This window comes from Neomonachus schauinslandi, chromosome 14 (genome assembly GCF_002201575.2).
Source record: "Neomonachus schauinslandi chromosome 14, ASM220157v2, whole genome shotgun sequence".
NCBI classification, from domain to species: domain Eukaryota; kingdom Metazoa; phylum Chordata; class Mammalia; order Carnivora; family Phocidae; genus Neomonachus; species Neomonachus schauinslandi.
Genome location: NC_058416.1, coordinates 79,956,725 through 79,984,120, shown reverse-complemented (window position 1 = coordinate 79,984,120; position 27,396 = coordinate 79,956,725). Strand labels below are relative to the sequence as shown.

Here is a 27,396-nt window from a genome sequence, read left to right as displayed (position 1 = left end):
AAGCTGTTAAGAGAGAAAAAAGAAAAAAGAAAATTGCTTAGTTATAAAATTACAAAATAGCTTAGTTGCTAATTTTTTAAAAATTCTGTGGCCACAATCTTTTGGCTATCCACACACTAGCACTCCCATTTACTGAGCACTTACTCCGGGCCAGATACTGCACTAACTACTTTACCTCTCTATTTGTCTCACCATTCATCCTCAACCACATCAGAAAGACTCAAATATCCTCTCGAGGCTGCTTAGAGATTGTCAAATATCTGTCTTCAAAAGGATATTCAAATATGTATCACAACAGTAGTGTCCCCTTTAGGGGGTTCTGGAGGGTGATCCTCATACACTAACAACAATTGGGGTCACAGTAACTGGCCATGACTCTAAGAGCTCTCAGTCTTAGGCTCTCTTCCAAATGATGGTCAACAAAGATAACAAAATCACAAACCCCTCCCCTTGGAAGAGACCAAATTTCCATTTTTGAACTCTAAGTACAATCTTCTCTCACAAAGGTAATGAAGATCTATTCTACACTTGTCTGTAGACTTAAATTTGAGTGAGCTGAACTGATGTGACAGCTCATTAATGAAACTGACAAGAAGAGACTTACCTGGCATCACTACGAAGGACCCCTGGGGCTCCATGGCAACCAGGCAGGCACTAAGGATTGAAGGAGAGTCTGCGGCAGAGATTCCACACATCCGGCACACGTCCTTGAGCCGTTTGCTGATTGTCTGTAGTGAACATTCTCCAAGGAGGATACTCCAATCTGAAATCAAATATCACAGTCATACACAGTCTTTAGAAATTCATACTGATAGGAGGTTTAAGCGTTTTACCAGATTTGCCTGGTAATTGAATTTCCAGGATTGACCCTAAAGGGAATAAGGCTTTACACAGGTTCCCTTTCTTGCGACAAAGAAAATGTTACTTGACCTCTCTTACACTTCATTAACAAAGAAACAAAGGCCTACTATTCTGTCAACTGAAATCATGTCTGAAATGAGCTGGGAGAGTCCAGCACAGACCCACATAGATTCAGGCTCTTCAAATGCTTTTTTGATGATGAGGCCAATCTGTTCTATCCTTTCTTCTCCTCCTCTTTCTCCAGGTCTGGTTCATTCACTGCCCCTCCACCACCCACCCCCATCAGCACTTTTCTTTAGAAGAATGCACAGTTGGAGGCAAACCTCAGTTCTGTTTACTGTTGTAGGTTGGTTGTTTCCATGAAAGGCAGTGCAGAAATAAGGGGAACCCTTCTCAGAAGGCCCAAGAGGGCTGATAAACAATGGGTGTGAATGAAATGCTCCAAATGATGTCACACTAATTGTTCCAGATTAAAACGCTGGCACAAATTTTCTGATATTTGTTTATTGCCTCCACATAAAGGCACTATGTGTACTCAGAGAACAGTAGAGGGTTACGTTACTCTGGCAATGGAAAAGTACTTAGTCTTCTCTTTGACCTCCAACACACACGGAACACGCCATGCTCCTGCAGCAGCACGCACTACCCATGTCCCGCCCCACCGTCCCACTGAGGAAAGGCCACTCCACCACACGTTTCCACCTTCACGTAGTTTTTTCAAACACACTGTTCTCCCCTTAAAGAGGTGAAAGGAACAAATGTTTCTTATTTCATATTCCTAAAGAACCTTAAACTGAAATGGCTGAAATAAAAGTGAAATAAAAGACATGAAGAATGTATTTTTAAAAGCCACAGAAAAATCAAACAGGCATGAGTTTTGTATTTAAAACCATCTAAGAAAGGAAAAGCAGTATCTGTATTTTATCACAAATACTCTGATAATAAAAAACAAAAATTCACACAGTCGACTCTGAAATCTGTAGGCTCACATGTGATACTGTTCCACAGAAATGCAATGTGGCGCAGACCTCAGGTCCCCAAAGGAAAGAAATGATCGGTAAACTGATTTCCTGTACACTAGGCTCTTCTCGGTGTCTCTGTCCCTTGAAAGTACATTGTCTCTCAACCTTTTGATGGGATCAGTCACACTTCTATTCCTTTCACCTAAGAGATAAGAAGAGTGTGCCCCTACTGACACACACACACACACACACACACACACACACACGGGAAGGCAATGGCCTTAATAATTGTCTGAAACACCAAGTGACTAGACTAGTAGGCTACATTTTTATCCTCTCTTCTTCTTCTCTATTATATTCTAACTTTTCCCAAGGGTTAAAAGCAGCTCAAACCCTTTAAGAGATAAGAGTGACTATAAGGCATACCAAGAGATGGGATAGGGATTCTGACAGAAATGAAATGATGAATCCCCCAATGCATCAGGCCTCCAGGCTGCCAATACAAGATTCATTTTTAAAGAATATCATACTTATAAATGAAAAGGGTAATATTTTTTATTTAATTAGTAAAAAAATTTTTTGCACACAGTAGATTCCTAAGCAAACACCTGTATTTAATACTTATGTAACATAATATATGTTAACTTACTCGAGCACTTGCTACAATGTAGGCTGTATCTGTATCAGGGGTTTTATTTCAGAGGTTCCACGAATACCTGATATAAATTTCATGCAAAGAAACAATACATGCACTCTAATGCAACGGTTCCGCAAACTATGGTCTGCAGGCCAAATCCTGCTCACCACTTGTGTCTGTAAATAAAGTTTTATTGGAACAGAGCCAAATGCATTCACTTAGGTGTTGTCTGTGGCTGCTTTGACTTTACAATGGCAGAGTTGAGAGGCTGCCAACAGTGACAAGATGGCCTGCAGAGTTGAAAATATTACCTGGCCCTTTACATAGAAAGTTTGCTGACTCTGCTCTAATACACTTGAATGCACAAAACCACCAAGCTAATCTGTGACATATGCTTTGCTTTTGTGGAGACCTTAGGGAAAAAAACAAAAAAAAACCCCTCCCATCTATGCGTACATACTGAACTTTTTATAAACATGTCATTGATTAGTAAGGCTTTAAAAAAAGCAATCTAGAACTATTCACACTGCTCATGTAAAGTGGCTATAGTAAGATAGCAAACGAGCTTGGCGCAAAGCCAGGCAACACCGCTGCCAGTGGTCAGCTGTGCTGTTCGTTACTTTTAGTGCTTTGTGACTGTTATATTTATGATGGGAAATATTAGCAGTTGGTAGGTAGATTTGGGGATTCAACTTAAAAAGTCTGCTCTCTTAAGAGTCCAGACTGAAGTCTATCAAACAGTGGCAATGTGAATAAAGACCATTCCAACTTACAACTACTTGTCCTTATAAATCAGGATTATCTTGCCCTTGTGCCACCAACACAAAATAAATACAAACTACATCACGACATCAATCACCAAAAATAAAGAAACAGAAGTCTATTCTTATATATGACTTCTACTATCATCCATAATCTCTCATTTAAATTTTCGTGTTAAAACTGACTTGATCTCACTGACTCAGTACATAAATAAACGTTAGAAGTTCTAATTTACTATCACTTTTATATTAATAAAACATTCTTTTTCCTGTCTTATATATTGGGGTTCAGTATTTAAGATTTTCTTTGGTAAACAGTTTTGTTGATAATGAGAAGTTTAAAAACTGCACTTAAAACTACATTTAAAAGAATCAGAAAATATAAATCTGCTTTATTCTTACTACTAACTTTATAATTTTCTCCCTCAGCTCAGTTAGGGACATTAGCTTAACCCTTTTCCTTTGTTTCCTGTACTGATTGCTTCAGGAATCTCTCACCTTTAAGCTCCCCATGGCCAAGCCGCCCAAGTCGGCCGATTACAACTCTCCAGGGTAGAGATGTCATTTGGACAATACCGATGCACCACTCCCATAACTTCTGTAGTCCAATTTTACGTGCAGAGACTTTACTCCTCCGTGATCTAAAAAAGAAAGAAGTGAGCAAGGGGTCCCCAAATGAGTCAAAGTTATCACTTAGCAAGACAAAACCCAGAAAATTCCAAAAAGCCCACCCACACAGCACCCACTGCATTTAGACAGGAAAATCAGAATGACTCATATCTGAGGAAAGGCACAGCATCAATTTATATGCAGCATAAACACCAAGGCTCCTCACCTGTTTGGTAAAGCAATATTTACAATGCAAGTTTCTAATAATTCCCCATGGAGGTCAGTGCAGGAAGCCAAAAGCCAGCGCTGGTCATGAGACAGACAGTAGCCCACAAAGAGCACGTTGTATTTCTGGCTCGCCTCCCCAAATGTCTCTCCCAGCTCCGTCTGCTTGTCTTTGATTGGGGCCAATATAAAAGGAGGGGAATAAAGCTGGATTGGGCTGGGTCGCTGAAATCAAAATAAAAGTCAGTGTTTTAAAACTCAATGTTTACAACAAAACCCCAATTAGCACTTGAAACCAATAGGGAGTAATGACAACAGACTGCCCCCCCAGAAGTATTACATACATAAATAGTAAGTGATAAGACAGAAAACAAAAAGATTGTTTAAGTGACATCAGCTAGGGAACCCCAATCAAGCCAGTGTTCCCTTATTAAAAGGAAATTACTATTTTAGAAAGTAAACTGGCCCCACTTCGTTAGTCATCAGGAAAGCAGAAATTAAAACCACAATGAGATACTACTACATACCCACCAGAATGTCAAATAAAAAAGAAAACACCAAGTATCAGTGAGAATGTGGAGCAACTAGAACTTTCATGCACTGCTGGTGATGCAATCTCTTTGGGAAAGTGACAGTCTCTGCTAAAGCCAAACATATACATACCCTGTGACCCAATCCAATGGACATATATGTTTACCAAAGGGCAGGTGTAAGACTGTTCACAACAGTTTTAATCCTAACAGCTCCAATTAAAAAATAACCTAAATGCCCATCACCAGTAAAATGGAAGATAAACTGTGTTATAGTTATACAATCAGAATATTAAACAGCGAAGACATGCAAAACTACCACTACCTGCAACAGAACAGATGAATCTAGACACTGGAGAAAAGAAGCCAGACACAGAAAATACCAATTATATGACTCAATTTACATGAAAGTCAAAAACAGGCAAGATATGTTTCTGTTAAGTCAGAACACTGATTACCGACAGAATGACTAGAAGGGACATGAAAGATGTTTCTCGGTGCTTCTTAGGTTTTGTTTCTTGTGCTTGTTACATGATGTGTCTAGTGAAAATTCATCAAGTGGTATACTTATGACTGGGTACTTTTCAGTATGTATTTATACTTTAGTGTGTGTGTGTGATTTAAGAAATCAAAGCATTAGCTGTTACCAGTTAAGACAAATATTTTAAACAAACTGTGACAAAGTTTAGTTGTCACCATTTTTTTTTACAGCTATTATACACATTTCAATATTTAATAGCCTACAGCAGGGGTCAGCACACTTCCATAAAGGACAGACAGTAAATATTTTAGGCTTTATGGGTCTCTCTTCTTCTGAGTATTCTTCTCTTTTTAAAAATGTAATAATCATTCTTATCCAGGTCATACCAACACAGGCTGTAGCAGGCTGGATTGAGCCCACATAGTGGCTGATCCCTGAATGAATACATATTCATACATACAAATGTACACGTAGCATACATTGATTTATGGCATAAAAATAGTAATAACGAAATTACAGAATTTTAAAGCTAAAATAAAGACCTGAGAAAGAGTCTAATCCAATTCCTTCATTTTAGGGATACAAAATACAGGGCTAGAGATATTCAATAATGTGCTCGAAGTTTCAAAGCTAACCTTATCATCGACCCATTCATTTTCCCTATACCTGGAAAGCCTACTCCTAGGTATTTACCAAGAGAACGGAAACCATTTTAAACATAAACACTTGTGCACAAATGTTCAAAACAGTATTACTCACAATAGCTAAAAAGTGGAAAAACCCAAATGTCCATCCACTAAAGAATGAGTAAACAAAATGTGGTATATACCCATCCAATGGAGTATCATTTAACCATAAAAAGAAATACTATACATGCTATGACATGAATGGACCTTGAAAACATGCTAAATGAAAGAAGCCAGACATAAAAGATTACATATTGTATGATCTATTTATAGGAAGTGTCCAAAACAGGAAACTCCATAGAGACAGAAAGTAGACTAGTGGCCGTCAAGGGCTGGGGGAGGGGAAATGAGTGGCTGCTAATAGGTATGGCGTTTCTTTCCAGGTTGGCAAAATGTTCTAAAATGAGACAGCAGTGATAGTTGTACAATTCTGTGAACAAACTAAAAACCACTGAACTATGCAATTTTTAAAAGGGTGAATGTTGTAACATGCGAATTATGCCTCAATAAAGCTTTCAAACAAAACAATACAGTCCAGGTGAGACCGCCTGAAAAGTTTAGCAAAAAGTAGAAGGTTAAATGTCAAATATCTTAGATGCAATAGACAGCCTGTGATAAATCACAAAGTAAAATACTATTCCCAAACTGCTTTTCAGATACCGGATATTCTATGAAAAACAAAAGTGACACCACCAACAGGATTTCTTCTAATACTTGCACGGTAAATACTAAAATCCATTCCTTCTTATGTAAAATGCGCTTGCATAAGACTGTGCCGCAGTAGAGATTCGGAATTCCCGAATGCAGAGGCCTGGCTGTCGTGCTCCCCACCGCGTCCTCAGCACCTACCCTAGTGCCTGGCACACAGCAGACACCAGGCTGCATTTACTGAATGAAAGTGCCCTGTTCTAGCTGCAGACTGAGGGGAGCGGCAGCATTTAGCAATTAACCATTACCATATACATGTAAAAATTTATAAACCTCAGGAAATACTCCTAATATTTGATTTTGTTTTTAATAAAGTCAAATGATTTCTTTCTCTTCCTGTTTCAAAGCAAAAGGGGAAAAAAGGCTTATTTTTACCATTTATTTTCATCTAGATTCATCCATTTATCTCAGGAACTATTGACCGTGTTCTGCCAGTATGTTATAAACTTTAAAACTTTTAGGTAATGCCTCAGGACATCTTTTTTTTTTTTTTAAAGATTTTATTTATTTATTTATTAGAGAGCGAGTGAGAGAGAAACAGCATGAGAGAGGAGAGGGTCAGAGGGAGAAGCAGGCTCCCCGCTGAGCCGGGAGCCCAATGTGGGACTCGATCCCAGGACCCTGGGATCATGACCTGAGCCGAAGGCAGTCGCCCAACCAACTGAGCCACCCAGGCGCCCACCTAATGACATCTTAATACAGGTAGTCGGCCTTTGCTCCCCTCTATGAAAATGCAGAACACTATCAGTTATAATTTGAAATTGCGATAACTTCTTACCAACGCATAAGGAATGACTGCATCTGAACTGCAGAATAACCACAAGAGGTAAAGAACTAAGAAGTTCTACATTTATAAAGAAAGGCAATAACTCAATTTCTGGAGACAAAAGAAGAAACAAGTAGGAATAATTTTTTTTTTTAAATTCTAGAAAAAGCTAACAAAGAAAATAGATGAACTGTTCACAAAAGTGAAAAAATTAAAACTCCAAAGAATAAACCAACCTGAACTGCCAAAGACAGAAACTGTACATAACTGCAGAATAAATGTGGGTTGTGGGCTGAGCCATTTCTTCTGGATCAAGTGACAACAAATGTGGTATTAACCACATGCCTAATTTTTTCCCACTTCTAAGTTTTTATTTATCTAAGAGAGAAGCATTTCATTGTGTTTCCCAGGAAAACTTACATTACCAACTAAAATCAGCAGGTTTTGGTGTTTTTAAGTTCTTTTATACGGCGAAGAAGTGTTCGCTGGCTTTTACTAACAGGTAAACTTTCATGCAAGGAAAGTTGTGGGAACTGATTTCTGAAAGCTTTGAAACTTCTCAACACTGTCCTGTTCATCTATCTTCAGGATAAAATGACGAATAAAATAAAATATACAACTTTTGTTTGGTGTTTTAAAATTCCTCTAGAGGTACGTATTTGTGGGAAGTAGATTTAAGAACATGGAAAGAAAAAGCATTCATTCATAAAGCAGAAGCACGGAGATACGGGAAAAGAAAGCAAGCCCTGTAAAAACGCGCCTCAGAAAATGAGGAGCCCCTGCCGAGTGAACACAGGCAGAGCTGCTGCGCCAGGAGAGAAGAGAGGGTGGAAGGAAGAAAGTCCATGACTGAATAGCAGATTAGCTTCAAAAAATAAAAAAACAAAATAAACAGAGGAAAGTCCAACATCAGTAAGTAAAAGTGATGAGTATATTGTTGCCTTAGGTCCTACATCCAAAAACACCGAGAGTTTGCTTGCCTCTTTTCTCAAAAAATTTTACAAGTTTAGAGAAGTACCTCCTCTATTTTAAATTAAGGATCAGAGAAACCTCCCAATGTTAATAAAGGCCGAAGGCCACCCCAGCAGCCAACTCTCTAGGATAAAAGCACTCTTCTGGCAGTTTCTGCTGTGCTACCACCTACCTCTGGGTTCTTGAGGGTCATCTCGATGCTGGCGGCAGGCCCGAACCCCGTGAGGGACTTAATGTGGATCTGTGTGGGTAGCGGTCGCCGGCACTGACAGTACACGGAAAACGCCATGGACTTCAAGTACTGAATGTAGAACACCTGCTCGTCCTTCATTGTCTGCAGCATGTACTGGCAAGGCACGATCTACACACACAAACACAACTAGAAGCTGAGATCTGCTGGGCTTGGAAAATGAAATGGCACCAATGCTGTGCCGAAAGAGGGCAGGGAGCTTTAGTTTTAAAATATGTAAGGGGCGCCTGCCTGGCTCAGTCAGTGGAGCATGCAACTCTCGATCTCGGGGCTGTGATTTCGGGCCCCACACGGGATGCAGAGATTGCTTCAAATCAAATTAAATCAAATATAATACATATATATATAATTTACATAATTTAACTCAATTCCTTAGATGACATAAAACCCTCTATTACAAAGATACACCAACAACTGAAGAAAATATGTCAACTTGTTGGTCAAGTTACAGTCACTTAGAAATCACCCTGTTCCTTTTTTAGGGATAAAGTGTCAATTTATTGTTGCCATGCTCCAAAATGTTAAAACTTGCTTCTTAATGTAGTTCTCCTTTTTATCATATATACACGTAGTGTGCATGGTAACTTTGGAATTATTGTCTAAGGATGTGAGACACAAACTTCATGATGAAAAACAATCAACAACCTATTCTGGTAACTTTAATTTCAGTGTTTTAATTCTGTAAGATGGCTTTAGTGAAAGTGACAGTAAAACAAAACCCAAACACCCAAGGTATCATTCTTCACCTGTTATCAAAATCTTGTAAAATTATTACACTATAAAGCTGGCAAGGCGGTAGTGAAAGACGCACACTCACTGCTCAATGAAGGGAATGTAAATAAACGTAACTTTTCTGGAAAGGAATCTGGTATTATTTATCAGTACTATATCTAAGAATGACCTGAAGTGTGAAAAAGAGATTATAAAGATGTTTATTTATTACAGCTTTATTTATAATAGCAAAATTTAGAAACAAATTAAATATCTGTACAGTAATAATTATGGAGAACATGCACTCCTTACAAATGCTGCTTGTAAGAATTTTAAACAACATGGAAAAGTATTTATGAATAATGTTAAGTATTAGAGAATAAAAATTATACTAAAAGTATGATTGCAACTCTGTAAACAAACATACACAAAAAAGGCTAGAAACACACCAAAATGTTATGCAATGGTGACTTAATCTAAAGGTAGAATTATGAATATCTTTTCCTTTATACCTTTCATGTACTTCCAATTAAAAAAAAAAGAAAATCATGAACTTGTATTTCACAAAAAACAACAAAAGCGAAAAATAAAGTTGCAAATAGTTACCTGGAGAATGAAAGAATTTCTCATATGCTCAGGTAAATTATCTAGCATCTCTGTGTAGCAGCGCATCAAACTCAACAGCCAAAAGTTTCCAGAAGTGGAGTCTTCGTCTGCAGTGTAAGTGAAGGGGTCCACCATGTAAATGACAACAGCTGGAGGATAGGCCTGGCTGTCTGCAGAGTCAGGTTCAGTGGGAATTCCTATTCTCTCTCGTTCTGTGACACTGCAGAGAGACCCACTTATGAGATGCACAAAATAAATACAAGTCACACAAAATAAACCAGTTCCAGAGCACACCAACCCCCTAGACAATGATTACAGATTAAATATAACATCAATATGTGTATTACCAAAATGAAAGCAAACCAAGCCAGTTAGTACCAAGACATGTGGGAAATGACAATATACTCCTTTAAATGGGAGATCTCTTTTTCCACTCCCTCTTTTTCCTGGGGCCATATTCTAAAAAGATGTTTTATAATACTATTAATGTTAGTGGTAATGGCTTACTAGTGCTATTATCCATATATTCTGTTCACATAGTAATAGAATTATCAGTAAAACTTACTACAAATCTAGTAAGTTTATAAGAAGTCTCAAATTTCTTAACACTGAAGCAACAGACTGACAGTTGTTACTTCCTTTTGGGAAGAAGAGAAATAGAGCACTTCACTAGATAGGGAGATTCATGAGGTTGAGGGGGACAGCTGCATGCAGAAGAGTAAGTAAGGAGTCCAAGCTAAAGCCACTCGTCTCAATCGGCGAACAACATACCTTTCTTGTCCATCCTGAGAGGGCTGAGAGGAGCTCTGCCCAGGCTCAGTGTCTCCACCACAGCCTATGTTCCCTTGCGTTCTATCTGCAGAACTGGCCCCAGTGCTGGGGTTCTGCCCTCCAACACTAGCACTGAATCCTGAAGAAGAGGTAGTGCTGATCTGGTTAATAACGGGAGCAGGGGCAGATGATGAGACGGGTGGCACAGAGGAACCAGATGCGGAGCTACTTGCTGCAGGGTTCCCAGAACTGCTGTTCGAGGTGGGATTGAATGCACTGCCAGTTGAGGGTGCTGCTGATCCTGAATTTGAAGCTAGAGGCCCAGCGTTCCCAGGTGTAGCTTGTCCCTGTGCTGCTGCTGGTGGGGACTGGTACTTAGGTGGTATCAACAAGCTGCTATCGAGCTGCAGAGTGGCTAGATAAGGTGCTGAAAGAGGACGTGCAGAGAGGTGACATCAGTGATGTTCTGCAGTGTCGGACTGAATCAGAAATTCAGAATGGCCACTTTTTTTAAAATTATGCTTTCAGGCTGCAGTACTCTGATTATGACACCCAAAATGCTATCTCCACACTTGAATATATGCTTCCATATTCTGCAAACATGGAAATGAACACGAAGCTACTTTTTATAAATTCTGGTGAAGAGGCTTATTTGAAAAAAAAAAAAAGAAAATTAATCCCTTGTAACATTTTCCTTTCAGACTGACTCTGCCTGCCTGCACTGAAAACTGAGAGGCCATCTATTCTATCGCCACCACGGTATACCAGGCTCCTCTGTGTACTGAGCTTTAAAAACTTCCAAGATTCTCTTGGGAATGTCAGTTAAACTTAAGCAGTTAATACCAAGTCCTGCTGCTAAGTTTTCAAAATGTGGAGTAAATTAGATATGACTTCTTCAGGCAACTTTAAATTGCTTTTAAAGAATGTGCGTGCACATAAAAATTAGCATTTAACGACCTAGAACACAGAAATTAGACCTAAATAAATACAGTAATGGAACACTAACATTACCTGAGACGAAAGTAGCATAATGCTGCTTCCCAAAGGGGGACAATTTGCTATTTTACTTCTCAGATTCTACTTAGCCAAATAAATTCCCATTTACCTAGGTGATGGCGGCAAACTTGAGCATAAAGTTTGAGTCTGGAATGATTGTCATTCTCCTCACTGCTCCACGGCTGGTTGAACCACTCGCTCACAAGCTCGTCAGTCAGCTTCTGGGCCACGGTCTTTCCCACGCGCATGATTCCATCTCGTAGCACTTTGCAGATGGGCTTGTGCTGCCCAAGCCTACACATCTGATACCACAAGCAAGATCATTATTTACAGTAGGAGCCACTCCTGCTGTCAGTGGGGGAAACTATCATCCACATGGAAGTATTTTGCTTCTTTTTTTTTCTTTTAGCATTAACACAAGCAACCAAACCAACATTATACGCTGGTCCTTTCTGGTAATTATAATGTATGCTGAGACTGCTATCCGTCTCTCCAAAAACTGGCCTAGACCCTCTAAAGAAAAATAAATGTTTCTTCACCCCAGCCAATTCCTCCCATACAAGGGAAGATCGCTGAGCACTACCTGACTGCTAATGGTCAAATAAAGAATTAACCAGATTCCTGCTTACTAAGGCTGACTGAGACATATGTCCACTAAAACCTCTTAAGTAATCCCTACTCATAATGTTTTCCCATAAGATAACATTAAAATTTTATGGGCCATCTGTTACACTGTTACATTTGGAGATCACCAATAGCAGAGGCCACTGAATCAGTGGATATGCTAATCACTTTTTAAAAGTAAACAGTTGTTTTAAGCACAATGAGATCCTGTTCTTAATCTCCAGGACATTAAATGGGTACTTACGGCAAAGAATTAATATAATACACCTGCAAAAAATAAGCTACTTAACTATCTATTCACCAACAGGAGAGCCCACATTATCCCTTATTAGAGGTGATAACTGAAGGCTTACCAAGCCCCTACAAAGTTCTCCAGCACACACTCTTCTTAACCAGGTGTGTACTACCGCCAAATGAGCAATCCTAGTAAAGTCATTAGGCTCTAAAAAGATCCAGCAATGCTTTTATGTTTTGTAACTCATTTCAAAGTTTCATGCAAGAGAAGAGCTGGGCTTTAAAAAAATCGCTTAGACAAGTTTTCTGTGTTATGGTCCTTATGATTTAATAGCATTACACATCCATGGGCCAGGCACTGTACAGAAATTACTGTATCTAAGGGTTGCTTTAGGGGCTTAACTGATGCTATTACCTCATACATTAGCATCTCCTCACTTCTTTGTAGCAACACGTAAGTTTGCTATTTCATGTGTGCCCATCCATTTCCAGATAGCGAATGTTCCGTTATGAAATATTTTAGAAATTCTACTTGGCATCTTCTTTAACAAACACTTTTGTAATGTTTATAATATGCCTGTAACAGTTCTTCATAAATACTAATTTCATTTAATCTTGCCAAAAATAAAGATATTAGAAGTATAAGATACGAAGAATTTAGTGTACATATATTTTGGCAGAAAAAATGTAGCACTTACCCTTCAGAGATACTCATGATTCTAATTTTTCAATAGTAATAGTAATTTGTGTACTAAATAGATAAAATGATATACCGGCTTTTAAATTATTATGGTTATTACATTATTAATCTGTATCAAAATTTTAGTATTAAGATGAATGTAGTGTTAAATACACAACAGGGACATGATTCATTAAATTTATCTTTTGATTCAAAAATCTTCAAGGTAAACATTTCTTTACTGTTTTCAGGACCCCCCCCCTCCAAAGAGATGTGCTTTCTTTTGGTAAAGGTCATCTTCTGAACAGCCAGAACACCCCCTGGTAAGCAAAACTTTTAAACTCAACACATAAATGAGGAAAAAACAGCTGACAGAATTGTAAGATGTGTGGTAAGGCTGGCAGAGCAAAGTCTTCCAAATCTAACAAAATGTAAAGCCAAGAGGGGAAAGCAATTAACTTCCAGGAAAACTTGCCAATTTAATTCTCTCCTTTATCCTCCAACTATTTGCAAATTTTCTTTGAGGTCTACCTTGAAGATATTTGTTCTTTAAAATTTAGTCATAGCTAGAAACAATCTGAGGACTCAAATCACAAAAATGATTTTCATGTCATTCTCACCTCATATACAGCGCTCAAGTCCCTGAAAAAAGTTTTGGCTCCTTCGAGCAAGGCCTCATTTTCTGGACACACCACAATATAGGCAACATCACGGTGGCCCCCATATGGGTCCAACAACAGCCTCTCCCAAAATGGCAAAGAGAATGGTGAGATGGTGAGGAAGTCTTTGTCATAGCCTACCAGCAGAGTGGGAATGGGCAACGGCTCAGGAGATTCTTCTGAACCTGTAACAATAAGGCAGTTAGAAAGGTGCTTGCAAGTCTGTTTCCCACAACCTGGACAGCTTAGAAGTTCTTGCTGCATTAGTCTTAATTCTGGCATCAGAAATTTCCTCGTAGGTTGACAGGACCACTCAAAAGTATTCTTCAAATCCTCTAATTATATGACCCCCAACGAAGAACCTCATTTCAGTGAGTCAGAACGCGCTTAGAAAGGTCCAATAAGATCAGAGGGCAGATTAGAACAAGTTAAAGTTAGTTTTCCAAGCAGCACTACATCATTTCCTTTAAATTAAGCATTATAATCCTGACTAGGAAGAAGTTGACAGAACTAGTTCAGAAGTTCATCCAGATGGAAGTACAATGAGGATCAGGAAGATGAGGAAAATCTAACGAATACTCTATTTAAGGATTATTTTCCTCATTGACCTGGGTTCTGCCAAAGATGCTTAGAAAACTGAACTCCAAACTGACTTCAGGAAAGAAAAAAGATTATAAAATTTAACAGTCATGAAGAAAAAGATTCTACTTCGTCAGTGAAGCTAGGGCTTGAAAGTAACTAAAGCTAGCTTTTATGGAACAAAAAAAAATAAGAAGGAATTGAAACAGGGAAGAGATTCTACCATAGGTTCCCCGTCCTGCCATTTTGTGGAACTGCTGCCAGGTCAGTGGTCCCTGCACATGCTGTATGTTCTCCCAGGTCCTGCCCGTGCGCTTCTTTTGGATGGCATCTTGGAGAAAGGGCTGCAGTGACAACAGCATGCGGACCACATCTTGGGAGGAGAGCATGCTGATGTCTAGCACTGGAAGAGAAAGGAAATGAAAAGGAACAGAAATCATAAAGGGGGATCAACACTCTCCTCTTTCCTGCCATCATTCTGGACCTCAGTTATAGTCCATGACAAAGACGTTATTCGTGGTAGATTTTATTTTCAGTAGATTCTAAAATGCTTGACTTCCCAGTCAAGAGAAAAGATATTTTATTACTTTATTTTTTATAAAGTAATTTATAATTTACTATTGGAAACAATAAAAGGAGAAATAGGTTACTCTGTATATAAGAGGTTAACTGTAGAACTGCTTAGAAGTAAAAGGATGGATAGGGCTGACTCTTTAAAATCATACAAACCTGTTTCCAAGGTTGTTCATAGGAAAAGAGAGCTGTAAAAGTTTCTTAACTATTGTATTACTTTTATTTACAAATATCAAAGTTTTGAAAGTATGATCAGTGTGGGGGGAGGACTTAAATAGAAGCTCTTAAAAACTGTTAAAATGCTCTTAATGTAAAATGTTTTCACAAAATACAAAGTGCACAGAGAGAAAGACAACTTTCCACGCAGGCAGAGGCGTAAGAAAACATGGCGAAAGCAATGACAGGACTGAAAGCCATCTGTCCACAGAAAAAGGTAGGATTCATGGTTTCAGAAGTAACATTCTTCCTACTAAGAGGAGGGGCTCTTAACATAGAACCTGAAAAACCTCTCAGACTCTATGCAAAACTGTGCATGCATGAACATATGTGTATTCTTTTCCAGGGAGAAAGGTCCATAAACATGCTCATCAAACTCTCAAAAAGATCTGAAGAAAGAGCTAATGAAGTTTGAGGTGATCAGCTGCATACCTAAAGACCTTTCCTTACTCTTCCTTTTCTATCTGATTAGGAAAAGAGCACAGATGGAAATCTAAGGTTTATCTACCAACTAAATCTGAAACACAGGGTGAAGACATCTCTAGGTGTATCCCTAAATCAAACACAAGTTGCTAATCTAAATTTCCAGCATCTCGGGAAAAACTGGGAGACCTGGGAAGCCGGAGGCCCCATCCTGCACGAGCAGCATGGCTGGAGCGAAGGAGCAGTGCCCCCTTCAGACGGCTCTCCCCACCCGGCTCTGCTGCCTGCCTGAGAAGGAAGCAACGGTGAGCGCCTTTATCTTCAAGCCCGGGCTTCTTTTTTTCTTATAGTAAAGAAAAAAGTACTTCTTGTACCCATGGCTCCTATGAAAAGTTGGAAAATCACAGACCAAGAGAACCACAGGTCAGAGAAAAAAGCAGACATCATTTTTTGTGGCTACTCGTGTGCACCCAGCGGAGAACGTGTTACTGCCAAACACGGCGAGGGTTTGCTTGCAAATCTGGCTCTGGCATCATTCATTTACATTATCTGTCTGGTACTAAGCTTCTGACTTTGGAACCCACACCTCCCCTGCAATAGACTCTGCTATTCTTCATATCCAAAGATGACAGTACTGATCCACCCACACACTGCTTTTCTGTCTGAAGGCTACTATCTAGTAAAAGGAACCACCCAAGATAATCACCCACATTTCTTTAGGGGAAAGACTGTACTTTCTTTTATTCATAAATGCATCCAGCAGACTTTAATTAGAGGCCTGCTAAGTACAAGGCACTGTGCTCAAACTTAAGCAGTTGCAGACATGAGCGTAACCCTTGAATACTTCCTTGTAAGTCTCCACCTCCGAGAAGTCTCCTGGCTTGGCTACTCAGAAAATGTCTATCATCCCCTACTCTACTGATCTCTGTCCTCTAAACATACTTTCTCATTCCAGATTTCCAATTGTATTTAAGAAGCTTATATAACCTTCTCCCCTACAAGACTGAGAGCTGTTCAGAGCAAGGTCCATGTTTCATTCATGTAACCGACCACACCAGCCCAACCTGTTCCCACCTCTCTACAGAAGCAGCTCCTCACCATGATCAAAAGGTATGTTTAACCCTCTTCTTAAAAGCTCAGCAGCACTTTAATGCTTCTTGACCACTCACTCTTCTCTTTCTTGAAACTTGGTTACATAGAATTCAGCAGAACTGTCCCAAGCCCTCTTGTCGTTCTAGGTTTCCTCCTCCTCAGTGAGCTTTCCTCCTCCTCTGTGCTCCTGACCTGAGTATCTACAAGCCAACTACTCCCTTTCCCCTGAGCTGCAGGCCCGTGAAGTCCTAAGTGTCTACTTGACATCTCTACCTGGATATCTCAGAAGAGATCTTTAAAATTTCCAAAATTCAACTTAGGGAGCTTTCTCCCCAGACCTGGTCTTCCTCCAGCACACCTATCTTTGAACAACATCACTATCTGTCTAGGTTTACAAGTCACAAACCCAGGTGTCTTAACATCTCGCTCTCTGTGACCCCTAAAATCCAACCCACTACCAAGTCCTGCAGTCTGACTACTTCTTCAACATCTCTTGAATGTTTCCACTTCTTTTCCATCTCCTTTGCTAAGACAAGAAACCAAGCTATTATTTCTTATTTGAGCCACTGCACTAACCCCCTCGTTTCTCCACCATTCCTGCCATTTCCACATCCACAGCTTACACTGCAGTCGGAGCTTATTTGTTTCTTAACTACACAAATCAGATGTCAATGCCTCTTCATAAACCCATCAATGACTTGTTAGGGCTCCCAGCCCCAGCAGGTCTCAAATGGCTCTTGGGAATCTAGCCAGCTCCAAGCTTCCTTCAGTTCTTTGAAGATGTATTTATTTATTGGGGGGGGGGGGGGGGGGGACGGCGCAGAAGAGGGGGAAGGGGAGAGAATCTCAAGCAAATTCCCCACTGAGCACAGAGCCTAACTTAGGGCTCGATCTCATGACCCTGAGATCATAACCTGAGCCGAAATCAGGAGTCGGATGCTTAACCGACTGAACCACCCAGGTACCACCCCCCTTTTAAAAAAAAAAAAAAAGAGAGAGATTTGTTTATTTGAAACAGAGTCCTTCAGGTGTTTCAAAGCTCCAAGCTCTATATAACTCTGGGCCTTCCCTCTTGCTGCTCCTTCTGCCTGGGGCACAATTCCTTGCTCTCTACCCTCTTTAAGCCAGTTACTCTGTACTTGGCACTGAAATCTCTAATGTTACTACTTCTTCAAGGAGGTCTTCCCCGATCCCCAGCCTAGGAAGGCCCTCCCACCCCACGCTTTCATCGCTTATAACGGTTTACCCTAATAATATGCTAATTTGTATAATTATTTGATTAATCTGATGTCCATCTTCCAGAACAGATTAGAAAGTCCCTCAGAGAGGTGCCTTGTCTCTTTCAGTCATTTTATCCCCCAGGATGCATCACAGTATAAATAGTGAATGAATAAGGGAAGGGAACAGCAAGTTGCATGGCTCGCTTAAGAGCTCAACATCACAGATTATTTATCAACTGGAGCTTTTAATAACAGAAGAGCCAGTGACACGCCTCAGGAACCACAACACAAAGTAAACTGTTATCATTGTTATAAGAGATGCAAAACACTGGAAAAGCAAAGGAAGGAGAAAATGCTCTGGAAATGGGTAGAAGGCTTCATGAGGAAGTATCATGGATGACTGATCTAGAATGGGTGGATTTAAACATGCAAGGTGTGCCAACTATTTGTCTGTGTACTCTCATCGATGCAGATACGTAGCAGTCATAAGTTTCCCATAGGAGCTGCCTGTAGGAATTAATATGAGAAGTAGTTTTCACAAAACAGTCTCCTCAAACCGTGTTTCAATATAACATTGCTCCAGTCCTTAAATTTAAGATTATCCACAGAGCTCTTAACTTTAGTTCTTTTTCTTTTTAAGAAATGAAATTTAAAATTCTGTCCTATAACAAAGTAAAAAAAGTTTATAATTTACCATCATACCAAGATAATTTTCAAAGCAGACATGTGTTCTGGGAAACGTACCATTGCTGTGAGGCCAAGAGTGCACAGTGGCACTTCTCACCAGAGCTTCATCTACTTTTCCACCCGTGGGATTATCCACATACTGGCGGCCCTGCTCCAAGGCATTAAAGCATTCCGTCCAGTAATCGTTGTTATCTGCTTGCACCCGGTCATAACTCCAGCTTACACAGGGAAGAGTCTGGCGACTGTTAGAGGAAATGTAGTCCAGGAAACTCAGAGAAGCAAAAGGTTGTGTATGTTGATTCTGGAGGAGGAGGAGGAGGCTTATAGGCGGCTCCTGGGACTTTCTGCCTCCCTCCATCTGAGGGAGGAAGGTAGTCTGACACATCATTAAGCGCCTCTCCGCAGCCTGACCAATATCAGAATTCTTCCCAAAAATATCCAACTCATCTTCCAGGAAGAGTCCCGAATTGTAGCCAAGTTTGCGATTCATGATCGCACTAAACCCACAGGTACAGCGATACTGGTCCTCGTTGGAAGAATCGGGGATGTAGAGCCCGACGTCGGCCCCTTTGATGTTCATGTTGCAGGCACAGATGCAACAGCTGTCGAAATTTCTGTCCTTAAAGATATTCATCACAGAATCTGAGAGAATCAGGGTGACGTAGAGACTGTGGGCCTCAGGAATGGGCTGCATGGTGGCAGGCTCCACAGAGTTAAGGGGCCGCGTGGTAGAGGGGGTGGAGGCTGGTGACCCCTGATCAGTGCTATCATATTTAACCGACCCTTGCCCACTGGCAGTGCCCCCACCTCTGGGAGTTCTTGGGGTCCTGGGGGTTCGTGGTGTGGGGACAGAGAAGCGAGGGGTTGCTGGAGATGGCAAAACTCCTGCTCCACTGTTGCTGGCTGGGGCAGCGCTGTTCAGCGTCACCGGAGTGTTCATCTGTGGTGTATTCAGGTAGTCTGGGTCTGCTAGGCTCCCGACACTAGGCACATTACTGCAACAGACAGTACCAAACGGGAATGGGTGCATGTCAGAGAAGCTGGAATACACACACAATTACCCCACCTGGCCTGTGCAGTTCTTATCACTTATGCAGGCTACCACTAGGTATAGTCCATTTTTTCTTAAAAAAGAAAAAAAGGACTCAAAGGAGTCAATAAAAGTGGATGGGAAAGCAGGAAGCAAGGTATGAAGAATAATACACCATACACCAAGAGTAATACACCATTTTCCTTCTACTTATTCCACATCTAAGCAATCTTCATCTTACTCTTTCAAGGGAACTTTACTGTTCTTATAAGAAAACATGGTGCTGGGTTTGGTCAATGTAGTTTTGAAAAACTATAACCGGTAAGTGGAACTTTAACACATGAGTTCAGACGCTAAATTAGCTAGAAGACCATAGGATAAAATTTCCATCTAATCTGCAATTACATTTTTGTCACTTTTTAAAATTGAAAGTCGGCCACTGTACCTGTCCTCTGAGGCCATAATCCATATATGAATCTAAAGCAGTTATAATCAAACACATAGGAACATTTGCCATTTTTCTAATTTTCCAAGCACAGTCCTATCTAGGCTTGCATTTTTATAGTACTGAGTGACCATGAAGGAATTCAACTGTAGGAAACCCATTGGCCAGTACACTACAATTAATACCAACATCACATATGTAGCTGGGAGACCTTAGTATTAATTAGATGAATTGCACAGTACACATATTGTATCATAGCTTCCAAACTTCTAACACATTTCTGTGGGGTGGTAGGCAATTTTAGTTCATTTTAAATTTTCAATATGCTATGCATTACCTATAGCACAATTATTTTTAGTTCCCACAGACTGATCACATTGTGTTATCTATTTTTTCATAAGCAATGACTTCTTTTCGGAATAGCCACACAGAGAACAAAAGTGTCTACAATGTTTTGCTGTTTTATTATTGTAAAAAAGTTTTTTATATACATTCTTAAATGTACATGTGAAACAGCAAATGAGACCATTCTTTCCAATTTGAAGGTATCAAAAGAATACAGATTTCATCTAATGCTTAATATTCTTTTGAAATCTATTAATACTGTGCTTAAACTAATGTTCTTCCAATAAACTACATATTCATTCACTTATAATTTGGAAGAAGAATGTCATAAAGTAATGGCTCTTCAAATAATTTTCTTGTGATTTTTAACTAGCTATACCTAAACTACCAGCTCAAAAAACCCAAATGAAGCACTAGAAAGAAACTAAATCTGAAGCACAGTGGTATCTTTGAGTACAGATAAAAAATGATCCAGAAACCTTGATTAGCAATCACTGCTACCTCAGAGACCAAAATAATAAGTGTGTAATAATGATCTTTACTCTAATTGGACTCCGTTCAAATTTTCCTGTTTGACAAAACCCTGAAATTATTATACAGTTCAGATCAGAAAAGGAACTATGACTACTAAATGAAAACCTAAATAATTAAATTGCTCCCTAGGTAGTAAGAATGGTTTAGCTTGTATAGTAATCTGATTTTTCCCATTCAATAAAATGAACTGAGTACCAACACTATGCTAGGTGCTGGGTATTCAACAGTAAAAAAGGGGAAGAAAAGTTAGCTCACAGCAAGTATGACAGATGTCGAACAAGTGAGCACTGGTGTGCTGAGTGTGACAAAGGGGTGGCCAAGGTGATGGAGACCCCAGCAGAAGGAACTCACATAGTCTAGAATTGTGCTATCCAATACGGTTATCACTAGCCCTATGTGCTAAATTTAAATCAACTTAAATAAAACTGAAAATTCAGCCTAGGGGCACCTGGGTGGCTCAGTCAGTTAAGCGTCTGCCTTTGGCTCAGGTCATGATCCCAGGGTCCTGGGACCCTGGGAACGGGGAACGGGTTCCCTGTTCTGCGTGAAGCCTGCTTCTCCCTCTCCCACTCCCCCTGCTTGTGTTCCCTCTCTCGCTGTGCCTCTGTCAAATAAATAAAATCTTTAAAAATAAGTAAATGAATGAATGAATGAATGAATGAATGAATAAAACTAAAAATTCAACCTTGGTCTCAACTAGCCACATTTTAAGAGATGCACAGCTACAACATCAGGGCAGGGATACCATATTGGAAGGTGCAGATACAAAACACTTCCTTCATCAAAGAAAGTTCTTAACAGCACCAGTTGAGAATACCAAGGATCTTTGGGATGGCAAGGGATAGATTTAATACATCTAAACAATGGTCTAAATTATTTATTTATTATTTAAACTATCATACAGCAAAGGCTGCGTGTCACTTTTTTGAGGAGTCTCCGTGTATAAGAAATTCAACTGTCAAATGGGTTCCTGGAGCTGCTGCATTGGATGAGAATGGTGTGGCAACCCTTCTGGGCTTATCAGCTCTGCTGGACTAGATCAGTCCCTACTTAAATAAGCTCAGGTACAACTGGAGCACGGCAGCCGAAAACAAGCCCAGGGATCACCACCAGGGTACTTCTGAGCACATTCTTTCCTCCTGCTGGTGAGTTGTTATTGCCACAATATTTCCACAACCATTGGAACCTTTCAAAAATCTTGTGCAGGAAGTCAGGCAGGATCATACCATTTTAAAGACGGGAAAGACTCAGGTAAGCTGGTCATTTAAGGTCATACACAGGAGTAAACAAAAAAAAGGCAGGAATGGAGTCCTATGACAGCACAGCTCTACCTCCCCAAGTCTGGGTTCTTTTATCCTACACTCTATCACAGTTTTTCACATTCCAACACTGACTCTACATACCTACGCAGAAAGCCTGTTTATCACATTAAAGTTGGTTTTGTCAAGATGGGTTTTATGTGATGTCACAAATATAGCCCACAGACTGGATCTGGAATTTGTCTTATTGTTTTATTGGCTCCTAAAATGTAACTCTGAATTAGCTACCAACATTTTTAAAAAGGACATTTACATAAAAGTGCAGAACTCCAGTCTCCCGCGTTCCTGCCTGAACAATACACTGTAATTGCACAGCAAACAGTCCCTTTAAATAAGGCATACTCTTGGGCGCCTGGGTGGCTCAGTCGGTGAAGCGTCTGCCTTCAGCTCAGGTTGTGATCCCAGGGTCCTGGGATGCGGTCCCGCATCGGGCTCCCTGCTCAGCAGGGAGTCTGCTTCTCCCTCTGCCTCTCTCTCTCTCATGAATAAATAAATAAAATCTTTTAAAAAATGAACGGATGGATGGATGGATGGATGGATGGATGGACGGGTGAATGAATGAATGAATAAATGAGTAAGGCATACTCCTAACAGTTCCATCAAACTGCTCTTTCCTACTGTCCCTCAGGGTGACAGTGACCATCAGTGGTGCCAAATCTTTTGCTTTCCCCAACCCATGTCATCCCCACATTGTTTACCTGGTCCTGACAGAAATTTGAGTTTATGGCCTTATATTTTAAAGCATTTATTTTATTAAGAAATTATTAATCATAGGGGAAACTGAATCTACATTGTGACAGACTACTGTTTTTTGACAGAGTGATATGTGCCCAAGCTACGATAAACACCTCCTTTTCCTTCTTCCGTATCATACCACCCATTGCTGCTTTCTTATATGACATGGGGTCATCAACAGAGAAAATGTCCATGCTAACACTTGATTTTAAAGTGCCTGAAGTAAGCACATTTGGGATCACCAATATATAAACCAAATACCACCACTATCCAAATAATATTACCAACTCCAATCTAGTGTTTGATTCTGTGGTAGACACGGATCTGATGCTGAATAAGCACGAACACCACGGTTGGCTATGCAAATAACCTTAGTTTATCCGTGTACACAAAATTTAGTTAGAAAATATGCACATTTTCAACACAAAATAATGTGCACAAAAGCATGAATGGCCAAGAAAGGAAAGTTTCAAATGCTATGCTGATGTCATCATTTTAAGTAGATATTTGGTTAAGATCAACACCACATTCAATGGGGCAGGAAACATGATGCGGTCCCTGCACGTACTTGTAGCCATCTCTATTGAAAATGGCTGCAGGCGGCATGGGCAGTTGTTCAATTTTCGGAGGGATTGCCCACGAAGGCCGAAACAGACAGGCGTCAGGGATCTTCAGAGGTAGCAGGCATTGGCTCGGCAACATCTTCAGTGGAGCAAACATGGAGGATCCCACAAAAGGTTGAAAGGTTGGAACTTTGTGCACATATGAAAAGTCCTGGGACAACAAAGGGGAGGCCAGTGATAATGCCAGTGAACAACTTAGGACACACCAGAACAGTAACAAAAATGACTGGAATTCAGTATCTCTCTCATCTAATCAGCAGAAAATACTAATACCAAAATTTTAAATTAATCAAGACACCATAGTTAATATACCAAGCAATGTACCTCGTGATCCAATTCAGAGGATTCTTAGAAACTTATGTATACATGGTATACAGATAATACTATTTTGAAGATGTATGTGAATCTGCTTAAAAAACACCCTGCCTTGATAAAATTAATATATTGGCAGTTACCTTTACTTCCTCTGGCTTGGGACTTCCTAATCCATCTTCTACTTCCATTTTGAATTCAGTGAGCTGTGTTGAAACCATACTGACCATAGGGCTCTCCATCATGCCTAATGCTGTCACTGTCTCTGAACTGATTCCATCTTTATAATTCATTACAGGAGAAAATGCAGGGTGCTGTTCCAAGGAAGGAGGAGTGGGGAACATCCTTTGCAAGTCTGCAACTGCTAAGGGAAGAGAAGAGAAGAGAAGAGAAGAGAAGAGAAGAGAAGAGAAGAGAAGAGAAGAGAAGAGAAGAGAAGAGAAGAGAAGAGAAGAGAAGAAGAGAAGAGAAGAGAAGAGACAACAATATTTATTTTAACAGGTAGGACTTCTAACAAATCCCAGTTCGTAGGCAGGCACCCTACCTGCCATCAGAAATAACGCTAATTGAATGGTTGTATCAGCTACACAACAGAATATTAGTAATGGAAGTCTCTAAGAAGAAGGCCATCAGCAGAAAATTATCCTTTTCTGGAACTTTACCACTATCCCCTTGATGCTTTATGATTTGGCTTCACATTAATTAAGTGAACAAAGTCTATGTAACATACATTTTTCTTCTAACAAATGACCGCCTAAGAGTATAAGGAGATGAAAATAAGTAGAAGCTGAAAGAAATGAGATTGAATAACTTTATTAAAAGTTCTATCTCTGCTTACAAATATGTATGAAATATTTCAGAATTATATAAAAATGTCCTATAGCAAATTTTACATGGAAAATCCATCAGGCATTTATACTACAGAAAATAGAAATTGTTGGAGGTAGAACGGTGGTTTAGATGTAGTAGGATTACTTAGCTAGTTTGAAAAATCTACCACACTCACTGCTCTTCAGGGAAATGATTCCATACTGACATTAAATGCTGTCCATACTGACATTAAAATGAAACTTCATAGTTAGGTTTAATAATCCTACCTAGAACCAAAAGACAATATATTAAAAATCCAACTAGTAAAAAAAAGTATCTTTTAAGAAATGCTTAAAACATGGATTCTCAATCCTTTTTTAAAAAACATCTTAATATACCTGAGGTTAGCCATCATCATTAGCAGGGGCTCATTAAGGCAGGGATTCTGAATGCAGGAGCAGATGTAAGGCAATGTAAGTTGTAGTTGTGAAACTTGGCCACTAGGGGGTGTCCTGTACAGCAAATTTATTTACAAATTTGGAGACAGGCCTTTAAGTCAGTGTTCTGGAATGGCACCTGATGTCCCAATTTCCAATCATATTGTTCTTTCTATCAACTTCAGCATTTAAAGAGGCAAAGAGTAACCACTGACTAGACTAAGATACGACCTCTACTTCTGAATCACAAATTAATAAAGAACGACCACACCACACTCTGCCCTGGGCTAGAGTCTGAGGCAGAGCCATACAAAGCGGCAACATCCAGAGTGGATCCACAGCTCAGTGCTGCTACAGTCGGGTCAGGTCACTTCCTCCCTGGGGGCTTCAGATCCTTCATCTAAATGGCTGAACTAGATGTGTGATTCTCACCAGGCTTACTTTCTTTCCTTTGTTTATGGGGGGAGGGAAGCTTCCACCATATGGAGGCAGAAAAAAGTAAAAACCTCTGCATGAGATGATCTTTACCTTGTTTCCTAGTTAAACAATTACATAATTCTGAATAATTTACCCTCCCTTGGCCTCCGATGCTTATCTATAAGACAAGGGAAGGAAGAGGCCAACAGACGGGACCTCAGATACCAACTTTCCCTCTCATTAGAGAAGCTGCACTTCCATTTATTCCCTACAGTAGGATTCTGTATAAGATTTCATTAGACAAAATGGTGCCTGCTGCTGCCAAGAAAAAAAGAAAGAGAAAAAGGAAAAAAAGGGGGGGGGGGAGGAAAGAAAAAACTAAACCCCCCAAGTAGATCTTCAAGGCACCATCTTGCTAGGACAGTATTTTACCGTTAAGGAATGTAACAATTCATAGAACTAGGGATATAAGCCAAGCCAGAAACTCCCAGAGAACCACTGGAGTCTGAAGAAGAAAAACAGGTCTTCAAATGTAGCAGCAATGAAATCAGTAAGTTTTCTCTAAAACAAGAGTAAAGATTTTAATACTGAGTTAGGTTCCACTTGAAATACATCCATCACCTTTATCTTTCAGTCCCTACTCCTTTTCCCAAGCCAAAGAACAGCTATGGGTCAATTTTAACATAAAATTAATGTTTAAGTATATTATAACATTTTAAATTCTAAGTCTACCTCATAAAATCTTCAAACTCCTATTATATTATAGATCTTAATCATCAAGTAAATATTTGGAAAATAAACTGTACAAATTCTCTTTGTGTTAAAATGACAATGAACTTAAACATAGCCTTTCCTTCACATACAAGTATTCTGGCTATGGTATAAAATTTTACCAAAAATTATTTTTACCGAATTGGCTACTAAATTTTGTCTAAGAAATGTTATAAAGGTGTTTCTCACTTGGGGATACTCAAATTCTTTGATGCTACCTAACACAGTTATGTATCTCAATTTTCAACACCTCAGCCACCTTGATATTTTTTACCAAAGGTAAAAGAGAACACACAAAAAAAGTATGGAAAATAAGATTCTACTTGCCAGAGATTCACTTTAGAAAAGTGGCTTTCACTATTATTACCAGATACTCTTTTTTTTTTTTTAAGATTTTATTTTTAAGTAATCTCTTAAGTAAACCCAACGTGTGGCTTGAACTCACAACCCTAAGATCAAGAGTCACATGCTCCACTGACTCAGCAGCCAGGCGCCCCATTATCAGCTATTTTTTTTTTTTTAAGATTTTATTTATTTATTTGACAGAGAGAGATGCAGCAAAGAGGGAACACAAGCAGGGGGAGTGGGAGAGGGAGAAGCAGGCTTCCCACCGGGCAGGGAGCCCAATGTGGGGCTTGATCCCAGGACCCTGGGATCCTGACCTGAGCCGAAGGCAGATGCTTAACGACTGAGCCACCCAGGCACCCCCCATTATCAGATATTCTTAAGGAAGACTCTTAACCTCTCTAGCTTCAAGTTTGTCATCTGCAAATGGTAATAATATCTACCTCATATTTTTTTGTACACATTAAATAACATACGCATAGAAGTGAACACTTCACCATGTAACATCTAAACATTCAGTAAGTGATGAAGCCAATAATAATTAGCCCGCCCTCCCCATTTTTGACTGGAAAAAAGACGAAAATGCTGTTAAGTTACAAGGAATTTCTGAAAAGATATGACCCTCAACAGGTTTTGAGATGAAAGGAACTGGAGTCAAAGTGGGTAAGACAGAAAGAAGACAGAAACCCAGAGAAACATTCTGGTCCTCCAAAATAGAAAACCATGACTTGTTTGTTCAATTTTCTTCTAAAAAT

General features: G+C 39.7%; 1 protein-coding gene across 1 annotated transcript in view; it reads right to left on the bottom strand.

The window, feature by feature from the left end:
* The window catches only part of MED13L (mediator complex subunit 13L), a 295,260-nt gene that overhangs the window by 12,485 nt on the left and 255,379 nt on the right, over positions 1–27,396 (bottom strand). Inside the window, 12 exon segments of the mRNA XM_044921070.1 lie at positions 605–763; positions 3,720–3,862; positions 4,057–4,280; positions 8,371–8,559; positions 9,766–9,985; positions 10,537–10,963; positions 11,642–11,834; positions 13,690–13,913; positions 14,531–14,710; positions 18,576–19,513; positions 23,495–23,700; positions 24,005–24,225. Coding sequence (XP_044777005.1) covers positions 605–763; positions 3,720–3,862; positions 4,057–4,280; positions 8,371–8,559; positions 9,766–9,985; positions 10,537–10,963; positions 11,642–11,834; positions 13,690–13,913; positions 14,531–14,710; positions 18,576–19,513; positions 23,495–23,700; positions 24,005–24,225 — 3,324 coding nt within the window.